The 22,434-nt window shown below is 43.5% G+C and overlaps 1 protein-coding gene and 1 long non-coding RNA gene across 3 annotated transcripts; one reads left to right on the forward strand and one right to left on the reverse strand.

The window, feature by feature from the left end:
• The first annotated feature begins 8,621 nt into the window (after positions 1-8,621).
• On the forward strand, positions 8,622-12,409 carry LOC119331307 (transmembrane 9 superfamily member 2-like). The gene is made up of 8 exons (XM_037604474.1): positions 8,622-8,884; positions 8,960-9,152; positions 9,630-9,670; positions 9,792-10,371; positions 10,454-10,591; positions 10,679-10,835; positions 10,915-11,399; positions 11,937-12,409. Exons 2-8 carry the CDS (start codon positions 9,001-9,003, stop codon positions 12,154-12,156), a joined length of 1,773 nt encoding a protein of 590 aa, XP_037460371.1. The 5' UTR covers positions 8,622-8,884; positions 8,960-9,000; the 3' UTR covers positions 12,157-12,409.
• A 6,256-nt stretch (positions 12,410-18,665) lies between these two features.
• On the reverse strand, positions 18,666-21,799 carry LOC119334312. 2 transcript variants are annotated; one of them, XR_005161267.1, is made up of 4 exons: positions 21,247-21,799; positions 21,020-21,137; positions 18,932-18,979; positions 18,666-18,845 (listed from the first exon to the last, which is right to left on the reverse strand). It is a non-coding gene; the product is annotated as an uncharacterized LOC119334312 (long non-coding RNA). The 2 variants fall into 2 exon arrangements; XR_005161268.1 differs by having other exon boundaries at positions 21,222-21,799.
• Between the last annotated feature and the right edge of the window lie 635 nt (positions 21,800-22,434).

Here is a 22,434-nt window from a genome sequence, read left to right on the forward strand (position 1 = left end):
GAGCTCACATATAAAGAGTATGATGAATAGAAGTTGTTGAGAGTTCACAAACATAGTTTTGGTCATCGTTGCAATGAATAGGAAGTAATAAAGAAAGAGAGCTTCACATATAAATATACTATCTTGGACATCTTTTATGATGGTGAGCACTCATTAAAGTATGACATGCTAAGAGTTGATGTTGGACAAGGAAGACAACGTAATGGGTTATGTTTTCTTACATCTGAGATAAATTATATTGTCATGGATCGTCCAACATGTTGAGCTTGCCTTTCCCTATCATGCTAGCCAAATTCTTTGCACCAAGTAGAGATACTACTTGTGCTTCCAAATATCCCTAAACTCGTTTTTGCCTTGAGAGTCCACCATACCTACCTATGGATTGAGTAAGATCCTTCAAGTAAGTTGTCATCGGTGCAAGCAATAAAAATTGCTCTCTAAATATGTATGACTTATTAGTGTGGGAGAAAATAAGCTTTATACAATCTTGTGATGTGGAAGAAATAAAAGCGACGGACTGCATAATAAAGGTCCATATCACAAGTGGCAATATAAAGTGACGTTCTTTCTCATTAAGATTTTGTGCATCCAACTATAAAAGCGCATGACAACCTCTGCTTCCCTCTGCGAAGGGCCTATCTTTTACTTTTATCATCTACCTTACATAAGAGTCATGGTGATCTTCACCTTCCCTTTTTACATTTTATCCTTTGGCAAGCACAATATGTTGGAAAGATCCTGATATATATAGCTAATTGGATGTGAGTCTTCATGAACTATTATTGTTGACATTACCCTTGAGGTAAAACGTTGGGAGGCAAAGCTATAAGCCCCTATATTTCTCTGTGTCCGATTAAAACTTCATACCCATAAAATATTGCGTGAGTGTTAGCAATTGTGAAATACTAAAAGATGGTTGAGTATGTGGACTTGCTGAAAAGCTCTTATATTGACTCTTTCCTATGTTATGATAAATTGCAATTGCCTCAATGACTGAGATTAGAGTTTGTTGGTTCTCAATGAAGTTTATGATTCATACTTGAAATTGTGATTGAATTGTTACTTTAGCATAAGAGATCATATGACAATATATATATGTTGTTGTTCTAAGAATGATCATGGTGCCCTCATGTCCGTATTTTATTTTTATCAACACCTCTATCTCTAAACATGTGGACATATTTTTCGATTTCGGCTTTCGCTTGAGGACAAGCGAGGTCTAAGCTTGGGGGAGTTGATACGTCCATTTTGCATCATGCTTTTATATCGATATTTATTGCATTATGGGCTGTTATTACACATTATGTCACAATACTTATGCCTATTCTCTCTTATTTTACAAGGTTTACATGAAGAGGGAGAATGCCGGCAGTTGGGATTCTGGGCTGGAAAAGGAGCAAATATTAGAGACCTATTCTGCACAGCTCCAAAAGTCATGAAACTTCACGGAAGCTATTTCCAGAATATATAAAAAATACTGAGCGCAAGAAGTTCCAGAGGGGAGCCACACCCTGGCCACGAGGGTGGGGGGCGCGCCCCCTGCCTCGTGGCCCCCCTGGTGGCCCTCCGATGCCCATCTTCTGCTATATGGAGTCTTTCGTCGAGAAAAAAAATCATAAGCAAGCTTTCGGGACGAGACTCCGCCGCCACGAGGCGGAACCTTGGCGGAACCAATCTAGGGCTCCCGCGGAGCTGTTCTGCCAGGGAAACTTCCCTCCGGGAGGGGGAAATCATCACCATCGTCATCACCAACGATCCTCTCACCGGGAGGGGATCAATCTCCATCAATATCTTCACCAGCACCATCTCATCTCAAACCCTAGTTCATCTCTTGTATCCAATCTTTGTATCCAAACCTCAGATTGGTACCTGTGGGTTGCTAGTAGTGTTGATTACTCCTTGTAGTTGATGCTAGTTGGTTTACTTGGTGGAAGATCATATGTTCAGATCCATTATGCATATTAATACCCCTATGATTATGAACATGAATATGCTTTCTGAGTAGTTACGTTTGTCCCTGAGGACATGGGAGAAGTCTTGCTATTAGTAGTCATGTGAATTTGGTATTCGTTCGATATTTTGATGAGATGTATGTTGTCATCCCTCTAGTGGTGTCATGTGAACGTCGACTACATGACACTTCACCATTTTTTGGGCCTAGATGGAGGCATTGGGAAGTAATAAGTAGATGATGGGTTGCTAGAGTGACAGAAGCTTAAACCCTAGTTTATGTGTTGCTTCGTAAGGGGCTGATTTGGATCCATATGTTTCATGCTATGGTTAGGTTTACCTTAATACTTCTGTTGTAGTTGCGGATGCTTGCAATGGGGGTTAATCATAAGTGGGATGTTTGTCCAAGTAAGGACAACACCCAAGCACCGGTCCACCCACATATCAAATTATCAAAGTACCGAACGCGAATCATATGAACGTGATGAAAACTAGCTTGACGATAATTCCCATGTGTCCTCGGGAGCGCTTTACTTCATATAAGAGTTTGTCCAGGCTTGTCCTTTACTAGAAAAAGGATTGGGCCATCTTGTTGCACCTTATTTACTTTTATTACTTGTTACTCGCTACAAATTACCTTATCACAAAACTATCTGTTACCGATAATTTCAATGCTTGCACAGAATACCTTGCTGAAAACCGCTTATCATTTCCTTCTGCTCCTCGTTGGGTTCGACACTCTTACTTATCGGAAGGACTACGATAGATCCCCTATACTTGTGGGTTCATCAGCATCTACATCAACACCATTGCCCTTCCGATGAAGCGTGAGTAGTTTACCTCAGACCTACGGGTCCATAGCTAGTAGCTAGATGGCTTCTTCTCTCTCTCTTTGATTCTCAATACCATGTTCTCCTCGATGTTCTTGGAGATCTATCCGATGTAATCTTCTTTTGCGGTGTGTTTGTCGAGATCTGATGAATTGTGGATTGATGATCAGATTATCTATGAATATTATTTGAATCTTCTCTGAATTCTTATATGCATGATTTGATATCTTTGTAATTCTCTTCGAACTATCGGTTTAGTTTGGCCAACTAGATTGGTTTTTCTTCCAATGGGATAAGTGCTTAGCTTTGGGTTCAATCTTGCAGTGTCCTCACCCAGTGACAAAGTAGGGGTAGCGAGGCACGTATTGTATTGTTGCCATCGAGGATAAAAAGATGGGGTTTACATCATATTGCTTGAGTTTATTCCTCTACATCAGTTCATCTTACTTAAAGTGTTACTCTGTTCTTCATGAACTTAAATACTCTAGATGCAGGCAGGAGTCGGCCGATGTGTGGAGTAATAGTAGTAGATGAAGGCAGGAGTCGATCTACTTGACACTAACGTGATGCCTATATTACATAATCATTGCCTTGGATATCGTCATAACTTTGCGCTTTTCTATCAATTGCTCGACAGTAATTTGTCCACCCATCGTATTATTTGCCTTCAAGAGAGAAGCCTCTAGTGAAACCTATGGCCCCGGGGTCTATTTTCCATCATATTAGTTTCCGATCTACTATTTTGTAATATTTTATTTTCAGATATATAAACCAAAAAACCCAAAAATATTTTATATTTGTTTAGTTTTATTTATCTATCTCTATCAGATCTCACATTTGCAAGTGACCGTGAAGGGATTGACAACCCCCTTTTCGCATTGTGTGCAAGTGTTTGTTAGTTTGTGCTGGTGCATATATTGGGGACTTGCTTGTGCATCCTGCTGGATTGATACCTTGGTTCTTAACTGAGGGAAATACTTATCTCTACTTTGCTGCATCACCCTTTCCTCTTCAAGGGAAAAACCAACGCAAGCTCAAGAAGTAGCAGGAAGAATTTCTGGCGTCGTTGCTGAGGAGATCTACGCCAAGTCAAGCCCACCAAGTACCCATCATAAACTCTCATCTCTTGCATTACATTATTCGCCATTTTCCTCTTGTTTTCCTCTCCCCCACTTCTAAAATGATTTTCGAAAAGATTTGCCCTTTTCTTCACCCTTCTTCCATTCATCTTTCCGTTTGCTTTTTGGTTGCTTGTGTTGCCATGTGCCTTCTATTTGCTTGCATCTTTGCTTGCTAAAAATCTATTGTTATGGATCCTCATCCACTTGCTAATCTTTTTAAGAGATTCAATTATGATGAACCAATTACTAGTGAGTTGAGTGCACTAGATTATCTTTATGATGTTTTGCTTGAAATTCGTGAATCTAGAAATTGTGATGAAGTGTTGAAAGAAGAAATTTGTGAAGTGATTCATGATAGCTCCTTGAATGAAAAGCATGATTGCAATGATATTATTATAAATTCTATTAATGTCAATTGTGTTAATGATATGCAAAACCCTGAGCTTGGGGATGCTAGTTTTGCTATGTCCACTACTTGTTGCAATGATCATGATTGGGGTGATTCTTCTTATAATCTTGAAAATTTATTTAAGCCCCATGATAAATATGAGATTGATAATAATCTTTGCAATAATACTGAAAGTGGGTTTGGAAGAGTGTCAACTTTAGATACCACATATTTGGATAATGTTCAATCTTATGAAGTTTTTCAGAAAAGTGGGTTTGGAGAGGTCATGACTTTAGTTAATGATATTCCCACTATTTTGGAAGAGTGTAAACTTTCCATGCATGTGCATCATGTAGAGAAAATTTTATGTGATAGCTATATTGTTCAATTTTACTATGATCCTACATGTAATTATAATGAGAGAGGAAAATATGGTTGTAGAAATTTTCATGTTACAAAATTATCTCTCGTTATGTTGAGATTGCTATTGTTTCTTTCTTCTTCCATGCATATGCTAGTTTTTGCTTGTCTTGATAATTTGTTTGCTTATAAAATGACTATGCATAGGAAGTATGTTAGACTTAGATGTGTTTCTCACGTATTTTGTGATGCTCTCTTTGTGCTTCAATTCTTGTCTTTCTGTGGGCATCATTGAAATCTCAATGCCTAGCTAAGGGCGTTAAACAATAGCGCTTGTTGGGAGGCAACCCAATTTTATTTTTGTTCTTGTTTTTTTGGACCTGTTTTGTAATAAGTAATTCATCTAGCCTCTGGTTAGATGTGTTTTTGTGTTTTAATTAGTGTTTGTGCCAAGTAAGACCTTTGGGATAGCTTACAGTGATAGTTGATTTGATCTTGCTGAAAAATAGAAACTTTTGCACTCAGGAAAACAATTCTCATGTTTAGCAGACGCATGATAAAATAGTGATTCTTTTTGCAGAAGATTAAGATACAAATTTCCTCTGTTGTCCTAAGTTTTCAGAATTTTTGGAGTTCCAGAAGTATTCGAGAGTTACAAATTGCTACAGACTGTTCTGTTTTTGATAGGTTCTGTTTTCTTTGTGTTGTTTGCTTATTTTGATGAATCTATGAGTAGTATCGGGGGGTATGAACCATGGAGAAGTTGGAATACACTAGATATTACACCAATATAAATAAAGAATGAGTTCACAATAGTACCATAAGTGGTGATTTATTTTCTTATACTAACGGATCTCATGAATTTTCTATTGAGTTTTGTGTTGTGAAGTTTTCAAGTTTTGGGTAAGGATTTGATGGACTATGGAATAAGGAGTGGCAAGAGCCTAAGCTTGGGGTGACCAAGGCACCCCAAGGTAATATTCAAGGACAACCAAGAGCCTTAGCTTGGGGATGCCCTGAAAGGCATCCCCTCTTTTGTCTTCGTCTATCGGTAACTTTACTTGAGGATATTTTTTTATTCACCACATGATATGTGTTTTGCTTGGAGCATCTTGTATGATATGAGTCTTTGCCTTTTAGTTTCCCAAAATCATACTTGCTGTACACACCTTTTTGAGAGGGACACACATGAATCATGATTTATTTGAATACTCTATGTGCTTCACTTATATCTTTTGAGCTAGGCAATTTTGCTTTAGTGCTTCACTTATATCTTTTTAGAGCACAATGGTGGTTTTATTTTATAAAAATTATTGAACTCTCATGCTTCACTTACATTATTTTGAGAGTCTCTTTAAATAGCATGGTAATTTGCTTTGGTTATGAATTTAGTCCTAATATGATAGGCATCCAAGAGGGATATAATAAAAACTTTCATATAAAGAGCATTGAATACTAGGAGAAGTTTGATTCCTTATAATTGTTTTGAGATATAAAGATGGTGATATTAGAGTCATGCTAGTGAGTAATTGTGGATTAAAACGTTGCCAGGGTACTTCCCATGACGAAAAACAGATATACGTGACACAAGTCCAACGTCGCAAAATAGAGGAAATTTTGTAGTGAATTAAAAAATCTCTCACCGAACATGAGGTAGGCTTATGGTGGTTGGTGTATATTGAACGGTGAAATTCTTCTACCATGATGCATGGTTCGAGTTATTCATCTGAATGGATTCTCCTTGTTGATGCGGTCTTGATGGCGCGAGGGTACCTCCAGGTGAGCATCGATGCGTCAGGGATGATAACGATGCCCGACGATGAATTAAATTGGCAACGTAGGCAGAGCCTATGTTTGTGAAAGAAGTAAAAAAAAGTTATAACATGCATACGTCCATGTTTTTTAGGCAATGCATATGTACATGCTTTTCTTTCGAGGGAAACATACCCGTGCACTCGAGAAGAAGTGCAGCAGAAAGAAGCATCAGGGCTTGGTCAAGCGGACATGCTCTACAATGGGTCGATTGATGTTGTAGCATTTACACACGGGCGCCTCAAACAATCTTCAAACGCCCGGGCGGACGACTTGACCACTGATCGGTCAAAACAAAGATCTAGAAAGGCACCTCAAAGGGGTCTCAAACGCCCGGATTGACCAGCAACCCTCATATCCAATCCAAATCTGGAGCGGATATGGGGCTGCCCGGGCGTGTCCTCCATGTTGGACTGGCATTAGGGGTCCCACGAGAAAATACCCATAAACCCGATGGTCCAATCGGTGTCTCCCCCAATGGGGTATGAACGCCGCGTGGCGCTGCTCTGGCCCACTGCATCGAGGGCCAAAGTCCGACTATTTAAGTCAGACGGCTTCCCCCAATTCAAGCCACATCCACTTCCTCCCTCTTTTACGCGCCAGCCTGAGCCATCGACCTATCACCCTCTCCGCCTTACTCTTATCTCGCTATTCGGCTTCACTGTGGCCCGTCAAAATAAGACAAGTTATGCTATGCTAACGCTGGAGCGTCGCTTCCAAATGTCGGAAGAGATCCGGGCGAGGCGCACTGCCCGCATTACAGTCGGCTTGCTTCGGAATCGTCGAAGCCGGAGGAGGAGGAAGAAGAAGAAGAGGAGAGGAGCAGCATGAACTATGTTCGAATTTGTTTATATTGCGGGTGAAGGTCTAAGGCAAACGTTGGACAATTTCGCAGACAAATGATATGTCCGCTTTGGGGCGTTAGGACATCTCCAACACTGACTCTCAAACCGCCCGCATACGTCGTACTATGTTGTGTCATTCAACGCGGGTTTGTATCAGTCCGCCGACCGGTACATATGCACTTTTTCCCGCAAAATAGAGATAAAGTGGGGGGGGGGGGTGATTTACCGGAGCCTAGACAGTAGACATGTAGGACTCCGATACCCCTGGCCCAACCAAAACCCCTCTCGATCCCATTTTCTTCCAGTCCGGCCCTTCTCCCCCTTGCTTTGCATCCGCACCATCATCCTCCGATGCCACCGCTATACCTCTCCGGCCAACACACATGCATTGCTGAACCTCCGCAACCAGCACCGACGCACCCGCTCGCTTTTTACGACGGTGTCGTCCACCCAGGGCACGTTCATAGGCAAGTACACTCCACCCCATGTCGACGACATCCATGGTGGCCACCACGCTCCGTAGGTGTTCGGTCAAATGTTATTGACCTTATTTTCAAACGACATGTAATTTTCTTAAAGTAAGGAGGACGACGGGATACTCTACCATGTAGGATGAGTTGTTGTGCGATATGTGGTTAGACATATCCACGGGTTTCATAGGCAGGAGCGAGGAGGACCTTCAGGCAATAAGTGCATGAATTGGTTCACGCGCAAAAGCATATTGCGCCCTACGACATGCACATCATCCATGATCGCAATGTGAGGTGGTTATTGTATCGATGGTACGACATTCAGACCTCTGTCACTAAGTTTTGTGGCGCGGTTGATATGCTGGAGGCAAGGTAGCCATTGCGCGCGGCAGAGGAGGACATCATAAGTTTTGCTTTTTCTTGCTCAACTTGTTGAGCGATTCGTTCATTCATTCAATATTGCTCTACACATTGTATAGTCCGCATGCGCTGTCGTAATGTACCATGGGATGAAGGAATGGTCATTTATGCACATGCACTGTTGGATGAAGCTGAGGCGGTATGTGTAGGGCGACAGACTGTTAATCTCGTTGAATTTGAACTATTATTGTATTAGACTAATTTGTAGGCCACGTGGATGATTTGTGCCATTTTCTATCCGAACTATGATGAAATTCATCGTGTTTACACGAATTTCGTCTAGTTAATTGAAATCCGGCTTCACATATATGCGAACAACATTGTATGACCGTCTTCGGTCAGTGTCTCTGAACTATTTGCGCCCTTGCCCCTGTTTGAGAAAGAAAATGGGTTTCTCCGCTCTCCATTCCCGATCCTCAGTGAAAGAAAACCTACCTCCCTCACAAACGACTTTTTTCCTCTCCACCAGAGCGGTACCCTTCCGCTTCCTCCCCGCCCCCAAGCTCCGATCCCACCCAGTGCGGCTCTAAAATCTCCCCGGCAGTCTACCGCCGCCGGCTCGCCGCACAGAGAGCTTCGCGTCGCCGCCGACGTCTAACCCCTCCGCCTATCACGCGCGCGCGTCGCTTCTACATCACCTTGTCCCTGCTGTCTCTCGACCCGCGATCTCGGAGCATTGGTTTCTGAGGTACTACGAGCTTCTATTCATCCAGTAATAATTACTTAAAGGCGTACTAACCCTCCACTAATTCTGGGTGCACAGCATCCAGATCCGCCCCTTTTGGGTCGGAGGTGCTCGCAGTGATGGTGAGGACGGAGGCGGCGGGCGCTGCTCTTGCGGTGGCCCTGTTGGCTTGTATGGTGGGGGCTGGAGCTGATGGCTCTGATCACAAGTACAAGGAGGGAGATCGTGTCCCGCTCTACGCGAACAAGGTCGGCCCTTTCCACAATCCAAGGTATAACGGTCTCGTGATGCGCCACAAGCTTTTGTAGTTCATGTCTGGTCCCGTTGTCTGTCTACAATAGACGCACGAGTTAGGGCTTCGTACTGCTGTCTGTGATGCTAACTAAGGCTAAATGAGAATAGGATTGCTGCCGAATTAACACTAGGAATTCCTGTTGGCACTTATTTGTAATTATTATAACTAAGCAAGCGCAAGTGGGGTTATTCAATGATAGGAGGGAGGCAAGAGTAGTTAGTATCAGTTTTTGTAACTCGAATTTCACTTCATAAACTGCGACCAAGTAGTATGGATGTCCCAGTCATAAGGAAAAGAAATCTCTGCTGGTAATGATGCCTTCTACTATGGTAATTTGACAGTTCAAGCACCACTTCAACAGTTTATGTTACTAAATAGCAGCTTTGTGAGAATTGAATTGCTTTTCCGTCAGGTCATGATCAGGATAATTCAGTTACTCTTTGTCTATTGCAGTGAGACATACCGGTACTATGATCTACCCTTTTGTGCACCAGGTTTGTACTTCTTAGAGATGTCACATGCCTTTTCTTGTTACTTGCTCTATTTAGCAATTCGTTGATTGGTTATGCCCAAGTCAATTTTCCTTGTTATTGACTGCTGCATGGCCTGCAATAGAACACCCAAAGGACAAAAGAGAGGCTCTTGGGGAGGTTCTAAATGGTGATCGGTTGGTTGATGCACCATATGAGTTGAACTTTAAGGAAGATACGAACTCCAAGACTCTCTGCAAGAAAACATTGTCCAAGGAGCAAGTCGCCAAGCTCCGGGATGCAGTTGCCAAGGATTACTACTTCCAGATGTATTATGATGACCTGCCTTTATGGGGATTCCTTGGTAAACTGGACAGGAACAAGGAGCATGGCGGTGGAAAGTGCCTTCTGTTTAAGCACATCCACTTTGACATCATGTACAACAATGACCGTGTCATAGAAATCAATGTTCAGACAGATCCGAATGTCGCTGTGGATATCACAGAGGACAAGGAAGTGCCGGTAGAGTTCTCTTATTCAGTAACATGGAAAAAGACAGACATTCCTTTTGAGAAAAGAATGGAGAAGTACTCCAAGTCTTCCTCTATGCCGCAGCACCTAGAGATCCATTGGTTTTCAATAATTAACTCATGTGTAACAGTGCTTCTTTTGACTGGCTTTTTGGCAACAATCCTCATGCGTGTGCTCAAGAATGATTTCATCAAGTAAGATCCTAATCATTTCATTCCATTCCCATCGCATGGAAGCTTTACTAAATACAGTTTTCATGCCCCTGTTTTTTTGAAGATATTCTCATGAAGACGAGTCCCTTGAAGACCAAGAAGAGACTGGATGGAAGTATATACATGGCGACGTCTTCCGTTTCCCGCAGAAAAAATCTCTTTTTGCAGCAATCATTGGATCTGGATCTCAGCTTCTTGCCCTGTAAGAGTTTCCTCGGTTCATTATATTTTATGATCCAGGCTATGCCATAATGATCCTAACATGTAACAAATGCTTCTCATCCAATAGTGCAATTTTCATCTTCCTCCTCGCGATTGTTGGGGTCTTCTATCCATACAACAGGGGAGCCCTTTTCACTGCCCTTGTAGTCATCTATGCTCTTACGTCTGGTATTGCTGGCTACACAGCCACTTCCTTCTATCTTCAGCTGGAGGGAACAAACTGGGTAAGGCTTGCATTAGTGGTTGGTTTCTTCAATGAAATCCTTTGGTGTTATATTCACAAACTCTGCCTTAATGTTTCAGGTGAGAAATCTGATATTGACTGGCTGCTTGTTCTGTGGGCCACTTTTCTTGACATTCTCCTTCTTAAACACTGTTGCGATAGCGTACAGTGCTACAGCAGCTTTACCTTTTGGTACTATCATTGTCATTATTCTCATCTGGGCACTTGTAACCTCTCCTCTCCTAGTGCTGGGTGGTATAGCTGGGAAAAATAGCAATACAGAATTCCAAGCTCCTTGCCGCACAACCAAATATCCACGGGAAATCCCTCAGCTGCCCTGGTACCGAAGCACCATTCCTCAGATGGCAATGGCAGGGTTTCTCCCTTTCAGTGCTATTTACATCGAGCTGTACTACATATTTGCCAGTATCTGGGGGCATAAGATATACACCATCTACAGCATCCTCTTCATTGTGTTCATTATCCTAATCATCGTCACAGCGTTTGTCACAGTGGCGCTCACGTACTTCCAGCTTGCAGTTGAGGATCACAAGTGGTGGTGGAGGTCAGTGTTCAGGACATCGCTTCATCTTTGGTTATCCTCGTCTGTTACTGTTTTTGTTTTATTTATGTTTACTTAGATACTTATTTGTTGTCTTTGGACAAGAGAATGGATCAGAACTGAGATAGGAATCGTAGGGAAATATGCAGTTCATCAATTATCCGGTAGATGGAAATGGCATGCTGGATCAATAGTATCCTATATTCAACGTAAATGCACAGTATTATTTAAAGTTGTCTATGGAAATGCTTCAAGTCATACATAAAGTACCACAACTTAAACTAAACACTTGGCACTGTTTGGAACTTGAGTGGCACTTGAGGAGAAGACTCATCATGTATGAGGAAACCACATTCTACATTCTTGGATCCTCACATCTCTTGGACTTGATGCATACATATTGGGCATGTTGTGTTTTCTTGATGCTTATCAATAAGAGTTTGGGACAATTGTCAATGTACCATTGCAAATGTGTGCAATTGTCAATATACCATTGGAACGTGGCAATATCCCTAAAAGTTATTTTGCTTCGATTTGCAGATCTGTCCTTTGTGGAGGCTCCACTGGTATTTTCATCTTCTTCTACTGCATCTACTACTACCATGCCCGGTCAGACATGTCAGGCTTCATGCAAACATCCTTCTTCTTCGGCTACATGACCTGCGTCTGCTACGGTTTTTTCCTCATGCTGGGAACTGTTGGTTTCCGTGCATCGCTGCTATTTGTGCGACATATTTACCGTTCCATCAAGTGCGAGTAATCTACACCAGAGTGGTGACATCAGACATGGCACCCGGGAAGCTCAAGAGAAGCAAACCGACAGAGATTGCTTCTGAATTTTGTGTCCAAGCAAGTTGCATGTCCTCAATATGAACCTCTTCTCAAATTACATTATCGTGCAAGTTCTATTACGAATGATGATGTAATGTGTAGAACAGATTAGAGTCAACACTATGATGTTACACTTGTATCTACTGTGTTATTTAGTCCAATGTGATACATTAGTTTGTTCCTGGATCCTGTGTTTGCTTGGTTGCTTGTTAGAATTGTGCTTACCTGGTGGAGAGCACAGTTTGTGAAAGGTTTTTTTTTGCGAGTATGCAAATTGCGTGCCATATTTTTATGGAAGGCAGAAAGAGTCATTGTCACATCCCAGATTTCTCAAAACTGAATGTTTGAAAATTCACAGGGAATTAAACTTTTTCCAGAAATACTTATGTTTGTTTGCCTTCAGTTAGAATTAGGATAAAAACTGACTCAATAGATTGATAATGTGGCCCAATTGAACTTTTGGGGATTAATTAGAAACCCTAAATTGTCATTTAGGGGATAATTATAAAACCCAATGTGGAGCCACATGTTTTTAGAGTGACCTTGTAACCCTAGTGATAGTTGGAATCAAACCTCACAAAGCCCCACACCACTAGTTGAAACCCTAGGTTGAGTTCTAGAAAGTTAAAAGAAACCCTAGTGGGGTGAGCTAAGTAAGTAAGTAAAATCCTCAAAATAATTGAAAAAACAAATGTTCAAATTGGATAGAAGACAAACTCACTGAAATTTAAACAGTAACAAAATCCAAATGAGAAAATGGAAATGGCTATCATTTTGGAATGCTCCATTGGCAGCTTTCCATTCGCATGTGGAGGGTCCTTGCCTCCTTGGTGTTGCTACACATAACAAGGTTGTACTCATGAAACATCTACGTAATTTTCTTAATGGCCACAATTTAACATGGGCGCAGCTTATTTGGAATACCTATTACTCCTTTGGCCCTTCTACTGTTAGACATGTTGGATCTTTCTGGTGAAAAGCCATTCTAAAGCTTTTGCCTAAATTCAAGGAAATTGCTACTTGTACTGTGGCTCAAGGCACTTCTGGCATATTTTGGCATGACAATTGGGACAATGGTCCTCCTAAAATCCAATTCCCGAAGTTGTTCTCTTTTCTTGTTAATTGCTCGGTCTCTATGGAATAGGTTTTTGACTCTAAAAGCTTTGAGGATCTTTTACACAACCCCTTTCAATCCAAGCTTTGGCTCAGTTTTAATAAAATCAGATGATCTTGACTCAAACTTAGCTCACCACAAACAATGACAAATTGAACTATTGTTGGAATTATGCTTTTCTTTCTCTTCTGCCAAACTCTACAAGGTTTTGATACAAGGGGAGGTTGTTCATCCTATCAGTATGAAGATTTGGAAATTAGCAGTACTCCTGAGATACAAGATTTCTGTTGGTTGCTCCTCCATGACAGACTGAACACCAAAGATCTTTTGCATAGAAAATCATTTCACTTGCCACCATTGTGTTCTATGCAATGAATAAAAGGAATAATCTACCTTGCATCTTTTCTGGGATTGCACCTTTGCTTTGCAATGCTAGGATAAGATTATCCCCAACAAGACGAGAGATACTTCCATGCTTCAAGAGATTAATTAATCTGTTCCTAGCTGAGTTGGGTAATGGTATTGCTATGAACATCATAATCATGGGCTGCTGGTACATCTGGATGCAAAGATTTTTTTAAATGGCAATCCTAGCATTCTGTTGTAGAAGATGTTACTCAAGAAAGACTTGATCTTGGCGAGACACAAAATCAGCCACAAGTTTCTTCAAGTTCATGACTATTGGATAGAATCACACTTATATTCACTAAAAAAATTCTAGTCCTTTGTAATTAATCTCTCATGTTTCCTAGAGCAGGCATTGGTTAGATAGGTTTTAGACCCTTCTTTTTGTTTTTGATGTAAATATACTTTTAGCAAAAATTTAGTGTAGAATGATTGTTCTACAGTCTCTGGCTAAAAAGAAGAACAAGCTCATGTTGCTTTTCCAATATGGAGGGGTTGATGTCTAGAAACTATGCAACGAGCATCCACTCTCGATGTCAACACGTTGCACTATGTTTTTTTGAGGGTTAATGTCGCTGCTTTATTTAAAACTCCGCAAAGCCTGGAATGTCATCCGAGATTACATCCAAAATGAAGTCTGGGGACACCCCCAACCAAACCTTACATAACTCATCACCCACACCTACTCTAGCCAACTTATGCGCAACGACATTTGCCGAACGTGGAACCCAAGTCACTTTGGCTCCTTGCTTCATCTCCAACATTTGCTTGATGTCATGAATCCGCGGACCCACCGCTGAGAAGTTCCTGCCATCTTGATTGATCATCTGCACTACATGCTGGCTATCCAATTCCACATGGACATTTTGAGCTCCAAACTCCTCAGCCACCTGTAAACCTCTCTTGCATGCTAGAATTTCAGCAGCTTCCGGGTCTGCAATGTTAGGAAAAAGATGGCTTACCCGGCTAAAAAAGCACCATTGTGGTTCCGTAGCACTGCACCGCCACCCGCCTTAACTCCGTCTGAGTTAATCTTAATCCATCCCTCCGCCAGAGCTTCTCACTTCTGCACTTCCTTCACCTCTCTCGTGCGCACCTTGGGCTGGTGAGCATTCGTCCAATCCAGCTATATGAGCATGCACTGCTTCCATTATCACATGTGGCTGCTGAATCCTGTTTCCGTCCCTCGCCTCGTTCCTCGCCAGCCATAAACCGTACGTCGCCTAAATCATTGCCTCCTTCTCGTCGTCGGATGCACCGGAAAACCACTCAAGAAGCCATCGAGCTAGCGCGCTCTGGGTATCAATCTGACCGGGTGGGGCTGCCACCACAATACCTTTTTCCGAACGCAAAAGCTCCCAGAACTGAGAGGAATGCTGACATGCCCAGAAGCGATGTAGAATGGTTTCTTCTCTTCCGCATGCAACACAAAAAACACCCTGTTTGATCCGTCATCGGTGGAGTTCTGATCCCATAGCCAGTCCATTACGTATCATTCGCCACATATGAATCTTCGCTTTCGGTGGCGCGCTAGTATCCCACAGCGCCATATATGCTTTGTGTTTCTGAACAGGATTGGACGATTCATGTTGACCCGCCCTCTATCTTCTCCTCGACATCCACAAGTGGTAGGAAGATTTCACAGTAAAGACGCCGTTCTTGGAGAAGTTCCAGGCTAGATAATCCTCTGTGCCCGGACCCCCAACTGCTATCTGCGCAATATCCCGCACATCTGACTCAGAGAACATGTTGGCAAGTTTACAGAAATCCCAGCTCGTCCCATTGTTGTTCAGGAGGTCAGCAACTTTAGTCGTCCCCTGGACATATAATTGACCCAGTGGTCTCAAATATCCATACCTCGGAATCCAATTATCATGATGTATATTAATCTTTGAGCCATCACCCACATGCCAAACCAGCCCCTCTCGGAGGAGATCCCTGTCATGAAGAATGCTCCTGTACGTGAAAGAGGAGTTAGAAGGACAAGTGGCGCTGAGAATCGTCTCATCTTTGAAATATCGGGCCTTTAACACTCTAGCACAAAGTGAAGAGGGATTAGTCAGAACCCTCCAAGCTTGCTTAGCGAGTAGAGCTTGGTTGAATCCTTTCGGGTTTCTGAACCCCAGACCCCCCCTCTTTCTTTGATTCACACATCTTTTCCCAAGATATCCAATGCACTTTCCTTTCGCCATTTATCGCACCCCACCAGAATTTCGACGAGATTGAAGTCAAGTTCCGACATATCTTCTTCGTGAGGTGAAAACAACTCATGGTAAAGGTCGGTGTCGCTTGCAAACCTGATTTGACGAGTACCTCCCTCGCCGCCTTGGACAACCCCTGTCCCTTCCATCCCGTTACCTTGCCTTTCGAGCATTCTGTAACATACTTAAAAGTACCTTCTTTCGACCTACCAACCAGTGTTGGCAGCCCTAGGTACCTCTCACTCAGCGCTTCAGACTCAATACCAACAACCTGTTTCAGCTCAATCTTTGTTTGTTCATTGCACCCTCTGCCAAAGAAAATAGAAGACTTCTGCAGGTTCACTTTTTGCCCCGAAGCCTCCTCATAGCACCTCAAAATCTCCTTAAGAGTGGTCATGCTCTCACTCGACCCCTCCAGGAAGACAATGTTGTCGTCTGCAAATAATAAGTGAGTTACATGGGGGCCAGTGCCCCCGAAATAAACACCCTTAAGATTATTATCCTCCTGAGCTCTTTTCAGCAGAGCCGAGAACCCTTCAACACAAAAAAGAAAGAGACACGGTGATAATGGATCTCCCTGTCGGAGCCCCCGGGAGGGTGAAAATTGTCTAGTACAGCCCCCATTAATCTTGACAGAAATCTTGCTGACTTGACACACCGCATGACCATGGTTATCCATTGTGGCGCAAAACCAAACCGAGCCATCATTCTCTCCAAAAAAACCCACTCGACCCTGTCATAAGCTTTCATCATATCTAGCTTTACCGCACACAAACACTTCTTCCTTTTCCTCATCCTAACAGCATGGACACATTCATACGCCACCAAAACATTGTCCGTAATCAGACGACCAGGGACAAAAGCGCTTTGTTCCTCAGAAATAAGAATTGGGAGGATCACCTTCAGTCTGTTTGCTAGGACCTTTGTAGCCAGCTTGTACAAAACATTACATAGGCTGATAGGACGGAATTGAGTAAGTAGTTCTGGAGCATTTACTTTTGGTATCATAACAATAACAATATCGTTAAAGTCCTTCGGGCAAGCCTCACCATTGAGAAAAGCCCGTACTGCCGTGCAAACATCCTCCTTAACCAAAAGCCAGTGTCTTTGGTAAAAAAGTGCAGGTAACCCGTCCAGTCCCGGCGACTTGGTAGGTCCCATTTGAAACAGTGCCGTCTGTATCTCCTCATCTGTAACTGGTGCCGTCAATTTTAGGTTCATATCTCCCGTCACCAATTGCTCAATATTTTGGAGAAGCGCTTCCACTCCCGTCGACCCCTCTGATGTGAACAAGTGCTCGTAAAAACTCGCTGCCATCTCCCTTATATCTTCATTCACCGTACACCTCGTACCATCCTCCCGTTTAAGAGCTCTTATAGTATTCTTCCTCTTCCTATGCGATGCCCGGTTCTGAAAATATCTTGTATTTTGGTCTCCAACCATTAACCAGTCCACTCTCGAACGTTGCCGATAGAAAATTTCCTCCCGCTCAAACATCTCCCGCAACTGCTCCTCAATATCACATACCTCCTATTGGTATCCTGTCGACAGCGCCCGGATTTTTGCATCCGTTAGCTGGGTTTTGAGCATGGCTATTTTATGCCGGATAGACCCAAAAACCTCGCGAGCCCAGCGATGCATGTTGCCAGCCACACGCTCCAGTTTGTTCCAAATCGCCTCCAGGTTCCGTTGTCCATCACCGGTTGCTTCCCAAGATTCGTTAACCATCTGCTCGTAGCTCTCATGTCTTGTCCATGCTTCCTCAAAGCGAAAAAGGATGATCCGTAGCCCTGGAGGCATTTGGAGTCGTCTCCATAGCTCTCACAAGGATTGCTTGATGGTCTGATTCTTCCGTCATAATATGCTCAACTGTCGTCTCCGGGTACACCTGCAGAAAACTATCATTGCATGTAGCTCTATCCAATCTAACTTGGATATTCTCAGCACCATCTCTCTTGTTATTCCAAGTGTACGGGTATCCGGAGAACCCCAAGTCAGCCAGTCCGCAGTCGGCCAAGCAGTCCCGGAAGTCCCCCATGCGTGTAAAACTCCTCGCGTTTCCCCCCACCTGGTCCGTTTGGAATAACGCCTCATTGTAGTCTCCCACACAAATCCAAGGGAGGTCATCTTGAGACCGAAGATATCTAATAGCATCCCAAGATTTCTTTCTCATCTCCGTGTTAGGTTCCCCATAGAATCCAGTGATTCTAGAGGTCTTTCCTTCACAAACAATTTGCGCATCAATATAGTACTGGCACCACGGTCTCACCATTACTTGGATATGGTCTCTCCATCATAGTGATAGCCCCCCACTTCTTCCGCTATAATCCACAGCAACACCGTTTCTGAAGCCCAAACTCCACTTGAGTTTCTCCATCGCTCGCACCTTCTTTTTAGTTTCACTTAAAAAAACCACCGCCGGGTTGTAGGACCTAATCAGGTCTCGCAATTCGCCAACCGTCGAGTCCAACCCCAAGCCTCGACAGTTCCAGGCCAGAATATTCATTGCTCCCGGCGGCCCTGGCTTGCAGGGTCCGTCGTTTCTCCTCTTCTCTTCATGATGCGGTCAAACACTGTCGACGTCTTACGCCTCGTATCGCGAATGAACCCATCTTCTGCACCCTGCACTATGTTAGATGCTGCATTATTTTCACCACACACGTCTTCGTAATTGTTTTCGCGAAAAAGATCATATTTGTTATAAAAGCTCATCGAAAGTACAAAGCATCTCAAACATAGTAAAATTTACATTAATATCTCGAGACCATCAAACGACCACTACTGCCGCCAGAACGAGTCACCGACGCGTCGTTGTCGCCGCTCCCCTATCGGAACCGGCTTGACCTTATCAATGACAGTCGGTAAGTCTTCGTGCACGTGCCCGTAAGGACCAACACCCTGCAGCCACAGTTGTCATCGTTAAACCCTTGCATAGATTTGAAGCACCTAACTCCAAATCTTGACACATGACGAGAAACCCTAACCTCACCAATGGGTACGTCTTCGCACACTGAACAAATATCGTCGGAAATCTGACATAAATCCAGGAAAATGTGAGCATCAGTGTCAAGTATGGACTTGAATCCCTGTGGGCTAGTTCGATCGCAAGGAACCTAATTTCCATTTTTTTTTCATCTACCACTATATTCCCTCACAAATTGACAGCTTCACATAAAAAGATCAATTAAAAGCTTCATGTTGTATACTCTTCAAGCGCTGGGTTGTTGTACTGGCGCTTACGCACACGGTCTCTTGGGCCAGCCCATTCACATGAGAACTCGATTCGCTCGATCGCTCTACAGTAGATCACTCAATCGACTGGTACAACTAAAAAAATCGCTAGAACGGTCGTTCCATTGACCGTTTAGCCATGTTGCTTGTTGACTACTAAAACTTTTGTAAAAGAATTAGCGAATAAACAAAAGTTCACAAATTCTAAAAAAGAGCATGAATTTGAAAAGTTCAAAAATATGTAAAAGAAAGATTGCAAAATTGAAAAAATTATCAAATGTGGAAAAAGTTCATCGAATTTGAAAAAAAAATCAGCGATTTTGGAAAAAGATTCATCAAATTTGAAAAAATCTCAACGATTTTGAAAAGAAACTTCATTGAAATTGAAAAAAGTTCATCTAATTTGAAAAAAGTTCTTCGAACTTCTATAAAAAATCACCAAATTTGGAAAAAGCTCATCCAAATTGGAAAAAGTTCATCGATTTTGAAAAAGGTTCATCCGAATTAAAAAAGTTCATGAATTATAAAAATAAAAAATATAGAAAAAAGAAAAAGTTCACAAATTTGAAGAAAGTTAATGAGATTCAAAATAAGTTCGTGAATTTGAAAATTACACGAATTTAAGAAGAGTTCAAGAAGTTTTTTAAAAAAGGAAAGAGAAAGAGATTAGGCACAAACATGTCACGGTTTATTAGGTTAAAGATGTATAAAAACAAATTAGGCATAACATGTTGCTAGTTTAGTTGGTTACTGCCTTTCGTACTGAAATAGGAGGTTAGTGGTTTGAATCCTTATCACTCACAATTTTGTTTTTGCGATCTAAAAGTCAGAAAAAGAATATGTGGGCCGATTAACCATACAAAGTCACAACAGTAACGCTCAAGTTGAAGACAAATTTGTACAAGGAAATACAATTGATGCATTCAACCTTTCAAGTCCAGTTAAAAAATTCACAGATGCAACCTGGAAGGAGCAATGTCATGGAGTTGAAACAATGAGTAATAGAACAGGTATTGGAGTCTTTATGCAGGTACAGCAAGGAGATCAAACAATGAAAGCTACAATTTCAGCAACTGTTGCACTAACACAATCAGCAATCCAAGCGGAAGCTCAGGGAATAAATCTAGCGGCAATCATTATGAATAGGTTGAACATTAAGGAAGCAGTCATACTAACAGACAACCTTATTCTAGCTAAAGCGGCGGCAGCAAGATCTCCTATGTTTCAACCAGGACACTGGCAGATTAGAAGTACTCTTGCAGATTTTTGTAGCACCATTGCTACCAAGCAAGTCCAGGTGTTCTATGTACCTAGAACTCAAAACTGCGAGGATCACAATGCAGCTACCATAGCTAAATCTCAAGATTTGTGTACTGAGCCGAGTTCTAGGATCAGATGTTGTAATGAAGTACATCAAAAGTGGCATTGTCCCCTGATTCAGTTTATTGCAGATGTTAGTGATAGGGGATATGTCATTACAAATATAAACTGTAGCTGGCAGAAATTTGAGCGCCTTGAGTGCCTTTGTCTTGTTCAAAAAAAAGAAAGAATATGTGGGCCGGCCCAGCTCGCGGGAGGGGGTGTGCGCTTTAGGTATCCGATAGCAAAATGGGCTATAACGAACACTTGAAGCGTCAAATGGAGATTGCCTGTTTACATATCCAAGAGTATCTAAAAATCAGCTACGTCTCTTGATTAGTTCTTGGGGGAAATGCTGGATAGGACAACAATAGTGATTTACCTTGAACTGTATCTATCGCCGTAGCCGTCGGCGAGTTTTTCTCTTAAGTTTTTTCAGCAGTCAAAATGTAAAAATTAAATAAGCATAGATAGGGAAATACCTAGACGAGATTTTGCATGTTCACGGTGGGAAGGGTAGGAATCCACGAGAAAAGGTCCAAGCGAGAGAAAGATGCGTCCATCCATCAGTCCCTTTCAGCCAGCAACATATTCCCAACACTAAAACCATTATTCATATTTCAGAAAATCGCTGCCTCGTGCTACCCAGAGAGAGAAGTTTAGAGAGAGAAAGAGAAATCAGACAGCGATCGAGTTGATGTGAAGGCACCTCCATCTCGTATCATCTCGGCATGAGCTGCGAAATCATCAAGATTCCGCGTGCTTATATCGTGATAAATCTTAACAGGAAAGATGAGTTTGTTGGAAGAAACTCGGACCCAACGTGCCTTGTTTCTTTATGCTCTGATTGCGACGTCGATTACCAGTAATCGTTCGTTGTTTAATGAAGACGTCCTGGGATAGATAGCCTAGGGCTAAAAAAAGAGCAGATGACCGGCGATTCAGGCAGACCCATCGACGTGGACGTCCTTCCACCCGACATCATCCCCACGCGACTCTTTCTCTGCAACTCCTAAACATTCCAAAAAATACTTTCAAACAGACCTCCGTTTTATTCGGATTTTGCCCGTTTATGCAGAAAAACGGACAACCATGCTCAATTTTCGATGTCCGCCGCGCTGTGTACTCAACCGGCCGCTCCGTCCCAACTTGTCTGCCGGCGCCTGTGCCATCGTTGCTCGTGCCCTGGGTGCCCTCGCGCGACCCGTGCAGCGGCACCAGCTGCATCTCGCAGCGGCAGCGCGTGGCCGCGTACCGCACTCGTGCCCCCGCCTCGCCTGCTCGCGCCCGCCTGCGCCCTCACCGCCTCGCCACGAGCTCGCGACGCCGGCGCGTGCTTCGTCCGCGCCCTCCCGCCCCGCCGCGCCTCGCCCTTCATGCACCTTCCCCGCCCGCGTCCTTCTCGGTCTACCTGCGCCCTCCCCGCGAGCTCGCGCGGCCGACGCGCGCCTTGCCCGCGCCCTCCCCTTCTCACCCATGCCCTCCCCGCCCCGCCTGCGCCCTCCCAGCGAGCACGCGCGACGGGCGCGCCTCACCTTCGCCATCCCCGCGAGCCGGCGCCATGCTCACCGTGCCCGCCCCGTCCCAGCGCGCCCGCAGCAGCGCCAGGTCGAAGTCGGTCGTGCCCCGCCGAGCTCGCAGCACCCCGCCGCGGCCTGCCGCTCGCCCTCACCGCCGCCTGCGCCCACGTCTGCCCGCGCTCGCGCCGCCCGTGCTCCCTGTAGCCAGCTCGTCTGCTCGCTCGCTCGCCGCGCCCCGGCCTCGCTCGTCGCTGCGCTCGTCGGGGACTACAGCTACTGCTACTCTTGCGAGGTGCGTGAGCGGGGAGAGACTGGCAGCGCCATCGACTGCAGCATCGTGTGGGTGGGTTGGTGAGGAAGAGAAAGAAAAAGGAAGA

This window comes from Triticum dicoccoides, chromosome 7A (genome assembly GCF_002162155.2).
Source record: "Triticum dicoccoides isolate Atlit2015 ecotype Zavitan chromosome 7A, WEW_v2.0, whole genome shotgun sequence".
Taxonomy (NCBI): Eukaryota; Viridiplantae; Streptophyta; class Magnoliopsida; order Poales; family Poaceae; genus Triticum; species Triticum dicoccoides.